Consider the following 11,127-nt stretch of genomic DNA (forward strand, 5'->3'; position numbering starts at 1 on the left):
GGATTACAAGCGTGCAGCACCACGCCCAGCCGTTTTTAGATATTATAGTAAATAAGAAAGTTAAGAACCAAGCATGTGGTGTCATCTGAGGAATGGCTAGGCAAATGCGTCTACACCAGAATCACCTGGAGTTGGTGACTGTGTGCCCGGGTCCACGTGTGGCAGGCTGGTGGGTGCGGCCCAGGACACTCAGCTAGCAAGAGCCCATTTTCACGAATGTTTCTGAGAAAAAGGGCACTGTTCGTTTTCTTACAGAAATTTGTCCTGTACATCTACGTGTTTATCCATCTTTCCATCACTGAGATCAAAATTCCTGACAGGAACAACCTAGAAGAGGTAAAGTTCATTGGGCTTGGGGTTTCAGAGGTACAGTCCAGAGTCGACCGGGTTCAAGACTGACATTATGGCGGCATCATTGGTGGAAGAAAAAAAGCAACTCATCTCATAGTCAGCAGGAAAGCGGAGAGAGAAAGAGAGAGGGGGAGTGGCCAGGAACAGAGCTCGCCCCCAAAGCCACACCCCCAGGGGCCTACTCCCGTCAGCCATCCTCTGCCCGACTCGGTGGGTTATCACCCAGTGAGGCCATTCAGTGGTGTATCACCGACGAGCTAGAGGCCTGGTTCAATTGCTCACGCATGGGTTGCGTTACCCATAGGTGAGCTTTGCCGAGGGACATCCTGTATCCAACCCTCAGCGTGGAGTGTGAAGGGGGAGCTGCAGGGAGAACCACCACGAGGGGCGGAGCAGGGGAGGCCACGCCGAGGAGTGCGAGGACCGTCAGGAGGAGAGTGACGGAGCTGGCTCCCCATCCAACGCGTGATCCAACAGCTTGTGCCCTGGGCAGACACTAGATACATCACAATCCACAAGGGAAAGCAACATGGAAGAAATATTCCTCTCCTCCTATATGCATGGAAAGGGTCGTCAAGTGAGATTTTATATGCCTCATACTGACATCAACTGGAAATCTTAAAACTGGACAAGCATCTCTATATTTTTATTAAAAGCAGTGTGCTATAAAGCATACTTCTCCGTCATCATTTCTGCTGTGGCCTCAACACTTGGGGCAACACTAAACTTGATTCTGTGATGTAAACATGATTCTGCTTGGTTTTCTACCAGGGCTGACTTACTGCCAGGCCGTGTGACTTATCACACGGCCTTAATCCTGTGACACTCGTGGACAGGATGAGAATCCGAGCCCCTTTAGTCCACGGTACACATTTATTTTTACTGCACCATGCCGTCTTCCTTCTTCTCTCTCTCCCACGATGTGGGAACATGCTGTCACTTAAGATTCCTATTACCCTTAATACCATCTCCTTGTCATAAGGGCAAATTTCTCAGAAACTCCTCACAAGAAGAATGAATGTAATTTAGTCTTAGTTTTGCAAAGACAGGTGAAAAAAAAAAGTACTTACTTGTTGACTTCAGAAATAATCTTTAGGAGCCGGGCGTGGTGGCACACACTTGTAATCCCAGTACTTGGGAGGCTATGACAGGAGGAACCCAGGTTCGTGGCCAGCCTCAGCTACTTAGTGAGGCCCTTTGCAACTCAGTGAGGCCCTGTTTCAAAATAAAAATTAAAAAAAAAATACAGCAGGGGGTGTAGCTTGGAGGTAGAATGCCCCTGGGTTCCATCCCCAGTAACACAAAGATAGATCGATAGATTGATCGGTTAGTCTGGGGTTGTAGCTTAGAGGTAGAATACCCCTGGCTTCCATCAAAGAAAGAGGAGGAGGAGGAGGAGGAGGAGGAGGAGGAGGAGGAGGAGGAGGAAGAGGAGGAGGAGGAGGAGGAGGAGGAGGAGGAGGAAGAATGTCGTCATTAGGAATCCCTTGTTCTCATACATAAAAGCTAAGTATAGCTTTGTACCAATTTTTCTTAGAGCAAGACCGCAGCGCCCTGTACCAGGCAGGAGAGGGAAGCCGTGAGGGCATATACAACCTTCATCAGCACCCAGGGAGCAGGTTTGGGGCTGGGTTGAACCCAGTCACTTAGACAGAGCTGGTCACACTGTCTGCCCATGTCCCCTCCTTCAGAAAACATCTTCTCTAGCAGTCAAGAATCCCCAAGGCGCTTGGGGGCTGACAGGGCCACAGGTGTCACCAGCCAGCTGGCTTGTCACACTTGTGCGGCACTAGAGCGCCGGGCGAGCCCACACTTTTAGAAAGTTTATTACTAACACAGACAAAAAGGCGAGATCAGCACAGTGTCTGCCCTCGTGTCCCTCGTCCCACGGAAAGAGGCGGCCAGAAGGGCAAGAGACCAAGAGCACGGGCGGGCAGCAGGTCCCTGCTGGGAGCCACCCCTGCAGAAAGGCCCCCAGGCAGATACATAGGCCAGCAGAGCCTGAGTAGGAACATGGTGGAGCCCAGTGCTCAAGGGAGCCCACGCTAGGAGACGATGGAAAACAGACCCCAGAGACAGGGCTCAGACGTCTGGAAGTGGTTCCTGCTCCAGGAGGGTCTCTAAGGCATCCTGTCAAGACACAGGTCAGACAGCAGCAAGTCCCACCTGCTGGCCTGCTCCTGAAGCTGTGTGGGTCACCAAGTGCCATGGTGGACGGGCCCTGGGGCTCCAGGGGAATCCTAACACATCAGCCCTCCCCATCCGCCCTCGGCTCACATGGCTGAGGCCCTAGGAAGGGTAAGAGTCAGGCCCAGCTGGCTGGAATCCTGCTGGAATTCTCTGAAGCTACTGGGAAGTATCCAGTCTCACCTTCTAAGAGAGGAAGTTTTGTTTTTATTTTGAATATCTGTAATGCACGAGGAGTGGTTTAGCATTTTTTTTCTGCATCGTTGGGGATAGAACCCAAAGCTCTGTGCATGCTAGGCAAAGCAATCACAACTGATTTCACTCTCTGGTCTTGTTTATTTACTTTTCAGGTGAGGTTCTACTAAGTTGCAGAGGTTCCCTGGAAATTGTGGTCCTCCTGCCTCAGCCTTCAGAGTAGCTGGGACAATGGGTGTATGCCACTGCATACCACGATTTTAGCCTTTTTAATTTTTTTAATGTTTTTTTTATGGTACTGGGGATGGAACCCAGGGGCATTCTACCTCTGAGCTACACCCCTGCCCTATTTTTTAATTCTTTATTTGTAAACGGTCTCACTGAGTTGCAGAGGGCCTCACTAAGTAGCTGAGGCTGGCTGTGAACCACGATCCTCCTATCTCAGCCTTTCAAATGCTGGGATGACAATGAATGCAACCAGGCATGGCTTCAGCCTTTTTTAAAGTGTACAATTCAGTGGTGTTAATTATAGTCACCATGTTATGTATCCATCATGGCTATCTATTCCTAAGACTTTTCCATAATCTTGAACAGAAACGTTAACCTCTCCCATTCTCCCCTCCCCTTATCTCCTGGCAACACTGAGTGAATTCTCTGTCTCTATAGACTTGACGGATCTTGGCGGCTCATGTGCACAAGACTCATATAACATCTGCCCATGTGTGTCCGGCTTATGCACTTAGCATACTGTTTTCAAGCTTCACCTATAGTTTAGAAAGTACCAGAACTTTGTTCCTTGTAATGGCTGAGTGACACTTTGCTTTGTGTAGACCACACTTTATTTATCTGTTTATCCATCAATGGACCTCAGGTTGAGATAGGAACTCTTAAAGAAAATGTCAGCCTACAGCTCCCAGGGTCCTTTTGAGCCTGGAAAAGGAGAGACAGGAATAAAAACAAAAAAATAAGCCAGGCGTGGTGGTGCATGCTGGTAATACCAGCATTCGGGAGGCTGAGGCAGGAGGATCGCGGTTCAAGGAAAGCCTAGGCTACTACTTAGTGAGGCCCTTCGCAACTCAATGAGACCCTGTTTCAAAATAAAGGATAAAAAATAGGGCTGAGGGTGTGGCTCAGAGGTAGAATGTCCCTGGGTTCCATCCCCAGTCCTGAAACAAATAAATAAATATAAAGGGAAGTCAAACTAGACAAAGAAAGAGTGTGAATCACTGCCGAGGAAGTAACCAGGCTGTGCTACTTAACTCTGGGTGGTTCTTCTCATGAGGCAAAATCTCCCCAATTTGCTTAAGTTAAAGTTGGGCTTCTCGGCTTGCAAAGGAGAATCCTAACCAACTAACCAATAAAGAAAGAGCGTGCTGAGCTACGACCTCAAAAGGCAAATTAAGAAGAGAGTTCCTTTTATATCTCTTCAGTGGAAGATGAAGTTTTTCAGGAGTTCTGTCCACTGAATCCGTTCCCGTCATGACTGCGGTTCTAAACTGCTCGTCCTACGTGTCAAGAAGAAAAGTATATAAGAAGTATATATATGATATGTGTACATATACACTTATATATATATTTTTCTTCTTTTCTTCTTGACTCTTCTTTGTCAGTAGTTATCATCATTTCTGTTACTATATTTCTTAAAAATAAAAAACACAGCAGCCAGGCATGGTGGCGCACGCTTGTAATCCCAGCCTTTAGGAGGCTGAGACAGGAGGATCGTGGTTTACAGACAGCCTCAGCTACTTAGTGAGGCCCTTTGCAATTCAATGAGACCCTGTTTCAAAAGAAAGAATAAAAAATAGGGCTGGGGGTATAGCTTGAAGGTAGAATGCCCCTGGGTTCCCTCCCCAGTATCGAAAAAAGAAAGCCATCGCACCCCTGATTTTACATCAATTTCACTATATGTAAATTTCTGAAATGTCACAGAAAGGGTAACCCGTGTAGCCTGTCTGCATCACTAGTCACATAGTAAAATAGAACTGAATGACTTTCAAGTCCTCTGCTCCGAACTGGTCCCCGAACTAACATCTTTCCACCAAATAAAAATTCAGCAACTATCTTTTAACCCATTCCCCAATTTCTTAGCGCTCAACCTCCAAAATCTCATCTAAGTATTTAATGCTGGGCACTGTGCATACCCTTTCCTCCCAGTTCTTCTAGTAAAACCCTTCCTTCCCCATATTAAGTCATTTGCAAAGCTCCAATTTTTCAAAAAGAGAGATGGGTGCTGTTGGAGGAGGCCTGGGAGAGTCTCACTCCCTCTGCATCCGCCCGCGGGGACCCCGCGGCTCTGAGGAACCCGGGGGGGGGGGGGGGCGCTGGCCACGAGGTGCCCAGCCTTCACTAGAGTTGTATAACTCCGGGCCTCGCCTGGGGCTCCAGACAAGAGAACGGCGCTTCTTGTCTTTCTCTGTACATCTTACTGTTTCTGACTCTTTTCCAAATTCATTCCGAGTGAGAAAGGGCTTCCACAGAGATTCGAGAGAGGCTGTCCATGGTAATACCTGCCTAGCAGACCCCACTGGACTCTGTCTTAGCAACCTTCTTGGTTTCCAATCCTGACTGCCCTCCGTTCCCACTCTGCAACACCATAGCCGTGTTGAGCTGGTGTGTGCGACGGCTTTTGCTCTTTGAAGACATTTCACCCATTATTTCTTTCAACTTCATAACAACCCACATCTCGGTCTTTTCTGCGTTTACACCACCTCAGTGGCTCCCAGCTTTTGCCTGCAAACCAGAATCCTTTCTACTTGGGGGACTTTTGAAAACCTCATACCCATGATCCCACTCAGACCAATTTAACAACATCTCCGGGGTGGGATGCGGCCATCCGTCCATGCCTTTATAATTCCCCAAGTGATTCCTGGCCGAGACCCAGGACCGCCGCTCCAAGGGGAATAACATCCCAAGTTCAGAAAAAATTAATTGCCTGCATTTCCTTCCCTGAGCAAGCACCCTTCAAAAGTAATGGGTGGACATGCACCTCTCTCCGAGGCATGAACATTACTTAGCTTATTTTTGGAACTCCTTTTTGTGGAATTGCTTTTTTACCCAATTTGCCAGCCACCATTAGAAAAACTGATATTCACTACCAAGAGCAGGACTGCAGGACAAGCAGACAGCCCCTGTGCACCCGGGAAGACCACCCCTCCTGCCGCTGGACCCGCACCATGACGGGGAGAAGGTAGGCACAGGGCGCCGGCTCCGACCCCAAGGCTCCCACCTCCTCTTACTCTGCCTGCAATTAGAGCTGCCTCCCCTTTCCTTCGGGGAGATGCTCAGAATCAGTGCCCGGAGCCATACGGTGTCATCTGCCTCCATCACCACAGGTCCTGTGCCCCCTAGGCCTCCCCCGCTCCTGGGCTCGGCCCGGCTGAGCCCCCAGCCCCGGCGCCTGCTTCCCGCCCCCCAGCACTTGCCCTGTGCACTGCAGGCCCCGACAGTAGCAGCTCCCCCAGTTCCCTGACTCTTCTTCCAGCACGGCCCTCTCCTCCTGCAGCTAACCACAAGCTAGCTACGCTTCAAGAACACAGCTCTCTCAACACACAGAAGACACCAAGGAATAACTGAGAATGGCCCAGAGTGCCCGTGGTTATGGCTCAGACCCTGCACAGAAGGACCAAACACGCGAGCAAACAGAAGAGGCCAATGAGCCAGCCCTGAGATCAGGCGAACGGCTGTGGCTCCTGCTAATGCCCCGATATTTACTTCAGAATCATTATCAGCAAAGAAATGAGAGGCCTGGCCAAAAAAAAAAAAAAAAAGAAAGAAAAGAAAAAAAAGAAAAGAAAAAGCAAGGAGAAACGCTGGCGCAGTGGCATAGCCTGTGATCCCAGTACGCGCGAGGTGGAGGCAGGAAGACCGCAGGTCTGCGGCTGGCTTCAGATCTTCAGCGAGACCCTCGGCAACTTAGCAAGACCCTGCTTCAAAATGAAAAGTTAAAAAAACAAAACAAAACAAAAAAGGTCGGGGGTGTAGCTCAGAGATAGAATGCTCCTGGGTTCAGTCCCCAGTTCCAAAATAAATAAATAAGTAAATAGGGGGGAAATGAGAAGTCGTAGATGAAGAGCAGCAATTCAACGGCCCCGGGGGCAGGCCAAACTCACTCCTGGCAGCTGATGGAATCGCTCGGAGGGGGCAGAGACAGAGGGTGCCAGGAGACACTCTGAACGCCAGCACACACTCCACTGTCGTCCCAGAGACTAAAGGAAAACCCACCAGCCTTGGGTGCTGTTGGCCAGGCTAGGGGCAGAGACCCCGGCTCCTGCAGGCTCCTGGGAGGGCTGTGGAGGGACAGGGTGGCCAGGGACAGCCAGGTAAGGTGGGTGAAGGATGTAGGGCTCCCCTCCTGCTGGACCACGCAGGGCGCTGCAGGCCGCTGTCTCTCTTCCACCCAAGTGTCATTCACATGGATAACTCAAGGCCATTAATGCTAAAGGAAACTCAGTGTCTTGCTGGGCGGGGCGGGCACTGCTTCTGCAAGCCTGTTTTGTAGCTGCTGACTGGAAAGGCGAGACTGACCGGAAGGGTCAGGTGTACCTGGGTGGCCTGGAGCTGGGCAGCCAGTTCCTAAAGCCCTGCAGGAAACGCAGGACCATTCCTCCCCCCGAGCAGCTCATGCCTCTGCACGCGGGTCAGTCATCCCAGGGTCTTGTCAAAACGCAGGTCTGACCTGTAGGTGTGGAGCCGCGGGTCCCCGGTGAGGACGGTTAGGGTTAGGGCGGTCATTCACACCCTACCACTGTCAGAAAGGGCAAAGCTAGAAGGCTGTGATTTTACCTGACAGAGGAAGGCCATGGGGGTGCACTGCACTCCTTAAATGTGAGTTAGATGACAACATCATAAAAATCTATATTCCCAGCTTATCTGCGGAGAATAAAAAAAAGCAATGACCTCTACAACAAAGATGCGGCTGTACTGCCCCCACCCGTGCAGAGCCCCTCCCTCCCCAGGAGGAGGGGCGCCGCCTTCCTCGGCCACTGTTGCCCCAGGGACCCTTAGGGTTTTGTCTTTCTACCCAACCCCGAAAGGGACTGGAGAGGGAGTCGTCATGTTTTTACATAAATGTATATTTTCTCTCCAGTTACAGCAGCCTACCTTTCTGACTCATTGGCTACCACTCCCCACATGTAAACTGTATGTTCTGGAAACGTCCTACAATGTTTCTTAAAATACACCATCTCACCTCTCTCCTCCAGACTTGGGAGTGACCCCTGCTCTAGAGTGCACCCCATACCCATCTGCCCCTGTGCGGAGCCTGAGGTCATCTTCCCCACTGAGCTCTGGGCTCTGACATCACCAGGCAGGACTGGCCGAGCCCTGGAGCGCCAGGCAGAGATCCCAGCTGTGGAATCCCACTGGGCTCACACAAGGGCTTCTCCTAGTCCCTGAGGCCAAGAGAGCCCAGGGGAGCTTCGTTCCATTTATATTCCAGTGGGATGCTTTGCCTTCTGGATCTGCAAGAGGGCTACGTCAAATAATAAAAGATGAATGACCCTGCCGCCCCAAGTGACCTGCTCTGTCTCGCTTTTGCTCATTTACCAAGGGAGCTTTACAATGAGCACCCCACACCACAGCACAGAGGGCCTTCTCCTTTACTCTATCTCCAGAGCTCCACTCCCTCCTCTCCCCTGAATTTTGACCCTGGCGTTCTTTACCTGATTGTAGAATATTACTTATTCCATAAATCTGATCCAAGATAGACATAGGTCTCCTTCAATATAACACCCAAGAACTAGTACCATGTCCTTTCATGTTATGACCGGTTTTTTCAAAGTGCTTTTACTAAGAGATGTTATTTTCAATGCTAACCCTATAAAGACATAAGTGACATAGTACCCCTTCCCTCTACCCCAGATTTAGAACCTCGTGTTATGTGTGCTCTCTGAAGTAGGAAGGAAGGAAAATGGGGCTTAAGAAAAACTTGGCAGGACGTACTGTGTTCTCTTGCTGGAAAAGACCCTCCTGGGCCTTTCTGGCGACCACGACTCAGCGTAGCTAGGGGCTGAAGATTTGCTTCATTTCACTTGCAAGCATCTCTAACCCCGAAGTTTATGGAAAAACTGAGGCCCCAGCATGATGAATTACCATGGGTTAGAGCCAAAGTAGTAACCAGGTCTGCTGACCCCACCTTGCTCAGCTGTGTTCTCCTTTACGGACAGAGGGAACTGCGCCTCCAGCACCACAAACAGCTTCCCGAACCTGCCTTTCGCAAACACTCAGAAATGGTAAGCCTGGCGTCTTCTCCTCAGAAACCAAATCCTTCATGATGAGCCGAGGTTTTTCCATTAATTGGGTACAGTTAGTCGCCGCCCCCCCCCCCAGGCAACTTTAAACCGCTCGAATGCAAATGTTTCACAATCAAATAAGGAAGTTCCTAATCTATGCACCTATCACAGCTGTCCCACCACCTGCAAGGTAACTATGTCACGTACTCAGTGCTGAAGCCCTTTTAGAAATACAGAAATACAGGAGAGGGAATCAAGGGCATGGCGTCCTGACCACGGCATCCTGAGCCATGGCAGGAGACTCCCCGCCAGGGCGGAGAAAACACGCAACAAAGAAAGCAAAGGCCAGCTCCAGACCATAAGGTGGGATCGGACATGCCAACCGAGAGCTGGGAAGGAATCAATCAGCAAAGCGGTGGAAATGGCAGAGCTCGGAGGCGCAGTGACCGACCACTCCATAAGGGCTTTGATGTGGCCACGAGAAAAGCCTCCCCCATGAGCGCAGGGCAAAGCCCAGCTGCCAGGAGGACCATGGGTGGCACACTCTAGCTGTGTGTCTTTGGAAAGGCCAGTTTATTTCCAGCCGTCCGGCAGCGCTCCCACCTGGTGCCTGCAGGGCTCTCTCCCCGTGGCCGCCTCCTTTCTAATGTGGAGAATTCCACCTCTGCACCAGGAGGGAATGTTCCCTGCGCTCCTTCTCCCATTCAAGGGAAACACTCACACTTCAATTTTTACCAAGGCCTAGTCTAAACATTATATTTTTCTGTAGATATATTCTGTTTAAAAAAAAAAGTTTGCAAGTCCATATATTTGCTGGTACTTCCAAGAACGCTGTCTGGAAGCCGGGCGGCGAGTCTGGGTCTGGGGGAAACGCGGGGTACGATTTGAACTCTGGTTGTCTAATAATAGTACTGTCATTTGAAATATATTTATCTTGAAAGCTTTGAATGCATTTTTAACTTAGAAAGGGAGTGGGAAGCCGTGGCAATTATGGAAAAGAGCTGAGACTCGTGAGGAGAAGTGAATTCACCTGGACCTTTCCAAACCTGCCCGGCCTGGTCTCCAAAGGGAGGTCAGGCTGGACAGAGAGTACCAACAACAGCAAACCGGCCTACCAGCCAGCGCAGGTGGGCCCCGAGCACGGCGAGTAGGGGATTTATCGGATGGAAATAAAAATGAGTCAGGAAAGTGCATGAGGTTGTTTTAGAAATATAGGACAGGTGAGCTGGGGTTCTTGGCACCCCGACCTCAGGTCCTAGCGGTCAGCACAAAGTAACAGAAAACCACAGCCAAGGCCACGACCCCACGGTCTCCAGCGGGTGACTCTGGGGTCCCAGAAACGCCCTCCTGGGGGCGGGACTCACCCCCCAGCCAGGTGTCAGAGATGTTCTGGAGCGTCGTGACCGGGATGCAAAAGAAGGCGATGAGCAGGTCGCTGATGGCCAGGGAGCAGATGAAGATGTTGGTGACGGTGCGCATGGCCTTGCTGCGGGTCACCACGTACACCACCAGCGCGTTGCCAAACAGGGCCAGGGCGAAGATGAGCGCGCCGGTGAGCGCGAAGGCCAGCTTGGCGCGCGCCGGCAGCTCCGGGGTGTAGACGAGCGGCCGCAGCCCGTAGCGCGCGATGAACTGCTCGCGGGTCAGGTTGTGGTCCCGCAGCAGCCGGGAGAAGCGCTCCGGGGTGATGTTGAGCGCCTGCATGCCGTGCGCCCCGCGGAGCTGCGCGGGCTCAGACCCGGAGCCAGGGGGTGCCCATCGCCTGCGCGCTGCGCTCCGAAAAGTTCTCCGGGCTCTCCTCCGAGGCGTGGCGCTGCGAGCGTCAGCGCTGCCCGCCCCCAGCCCCGCCGCCTCGCCCGCCTCCCTCCCGCAGCTGTGCACCTGCTCCGGCGCGCAGCTGCAGCGAGGGGGCGGCCCCGGGCGCGAAGGACACGCCCCCCTGCACCTGGGCCCCTGGCCTGGGCCTGAAGCTGCCCGGGCTCAAGGCTGCTCCTCTTGGGGAGCAGAGCGGGCCGCAAAAGATGCGAAGTCGTGGTAAAAATAGCGCAGAGAGGTCTCATTCCATCGGTGACGTCTGTTTATTTATTCATTTATGTATTTATCTATGTATCTATTTACTCTGGTACTGGGGATTGAGCCCAGCGGAATTCTACCTCCAAGCTAC

The 11,127-nt window shown here is 51.5% G+C and overlaps 1 protein-coding gene across 1 annotated transcript in view; it reads right to left on the reverse strand.

The window, feature by feature from the left end:
- Positions 1–10,667, reverse strand: part of QRFPR (pyroglutamylated RFamide peptide receptor) — a gene marked incomplete at both ends in the record, with an annotated part of 34,416 nt that extends 23,749 nt beyond the window's left edge. Inside the window, one exon of the mRNA XM_080697820.1 lies at positions 10,328–10,667. Within this exon, the coding sequence (XP_080553946.1) occupies positions 10,328–10,667 (340 nt within the window). The remainder of the gene's footprint in view (positions 1–10,327) is intronic.
- Between the last annotated feature and the right edge of the window lie 460 nt (positions 10,668–11,127).

Source organism: Muscardinus avellanarius (genome assembly GCF_963383645.1).
Source record: "Muscardinus avellanarius genome assembly, chromosome: 6".
Classification (NCBI taxonomy): domain Eukaryota; kingdom Metazoa; phylum Chordata; class Mammalia; order Rodentia; family Gliridae; genus Muscardinus; species Muscardinus avellanarius.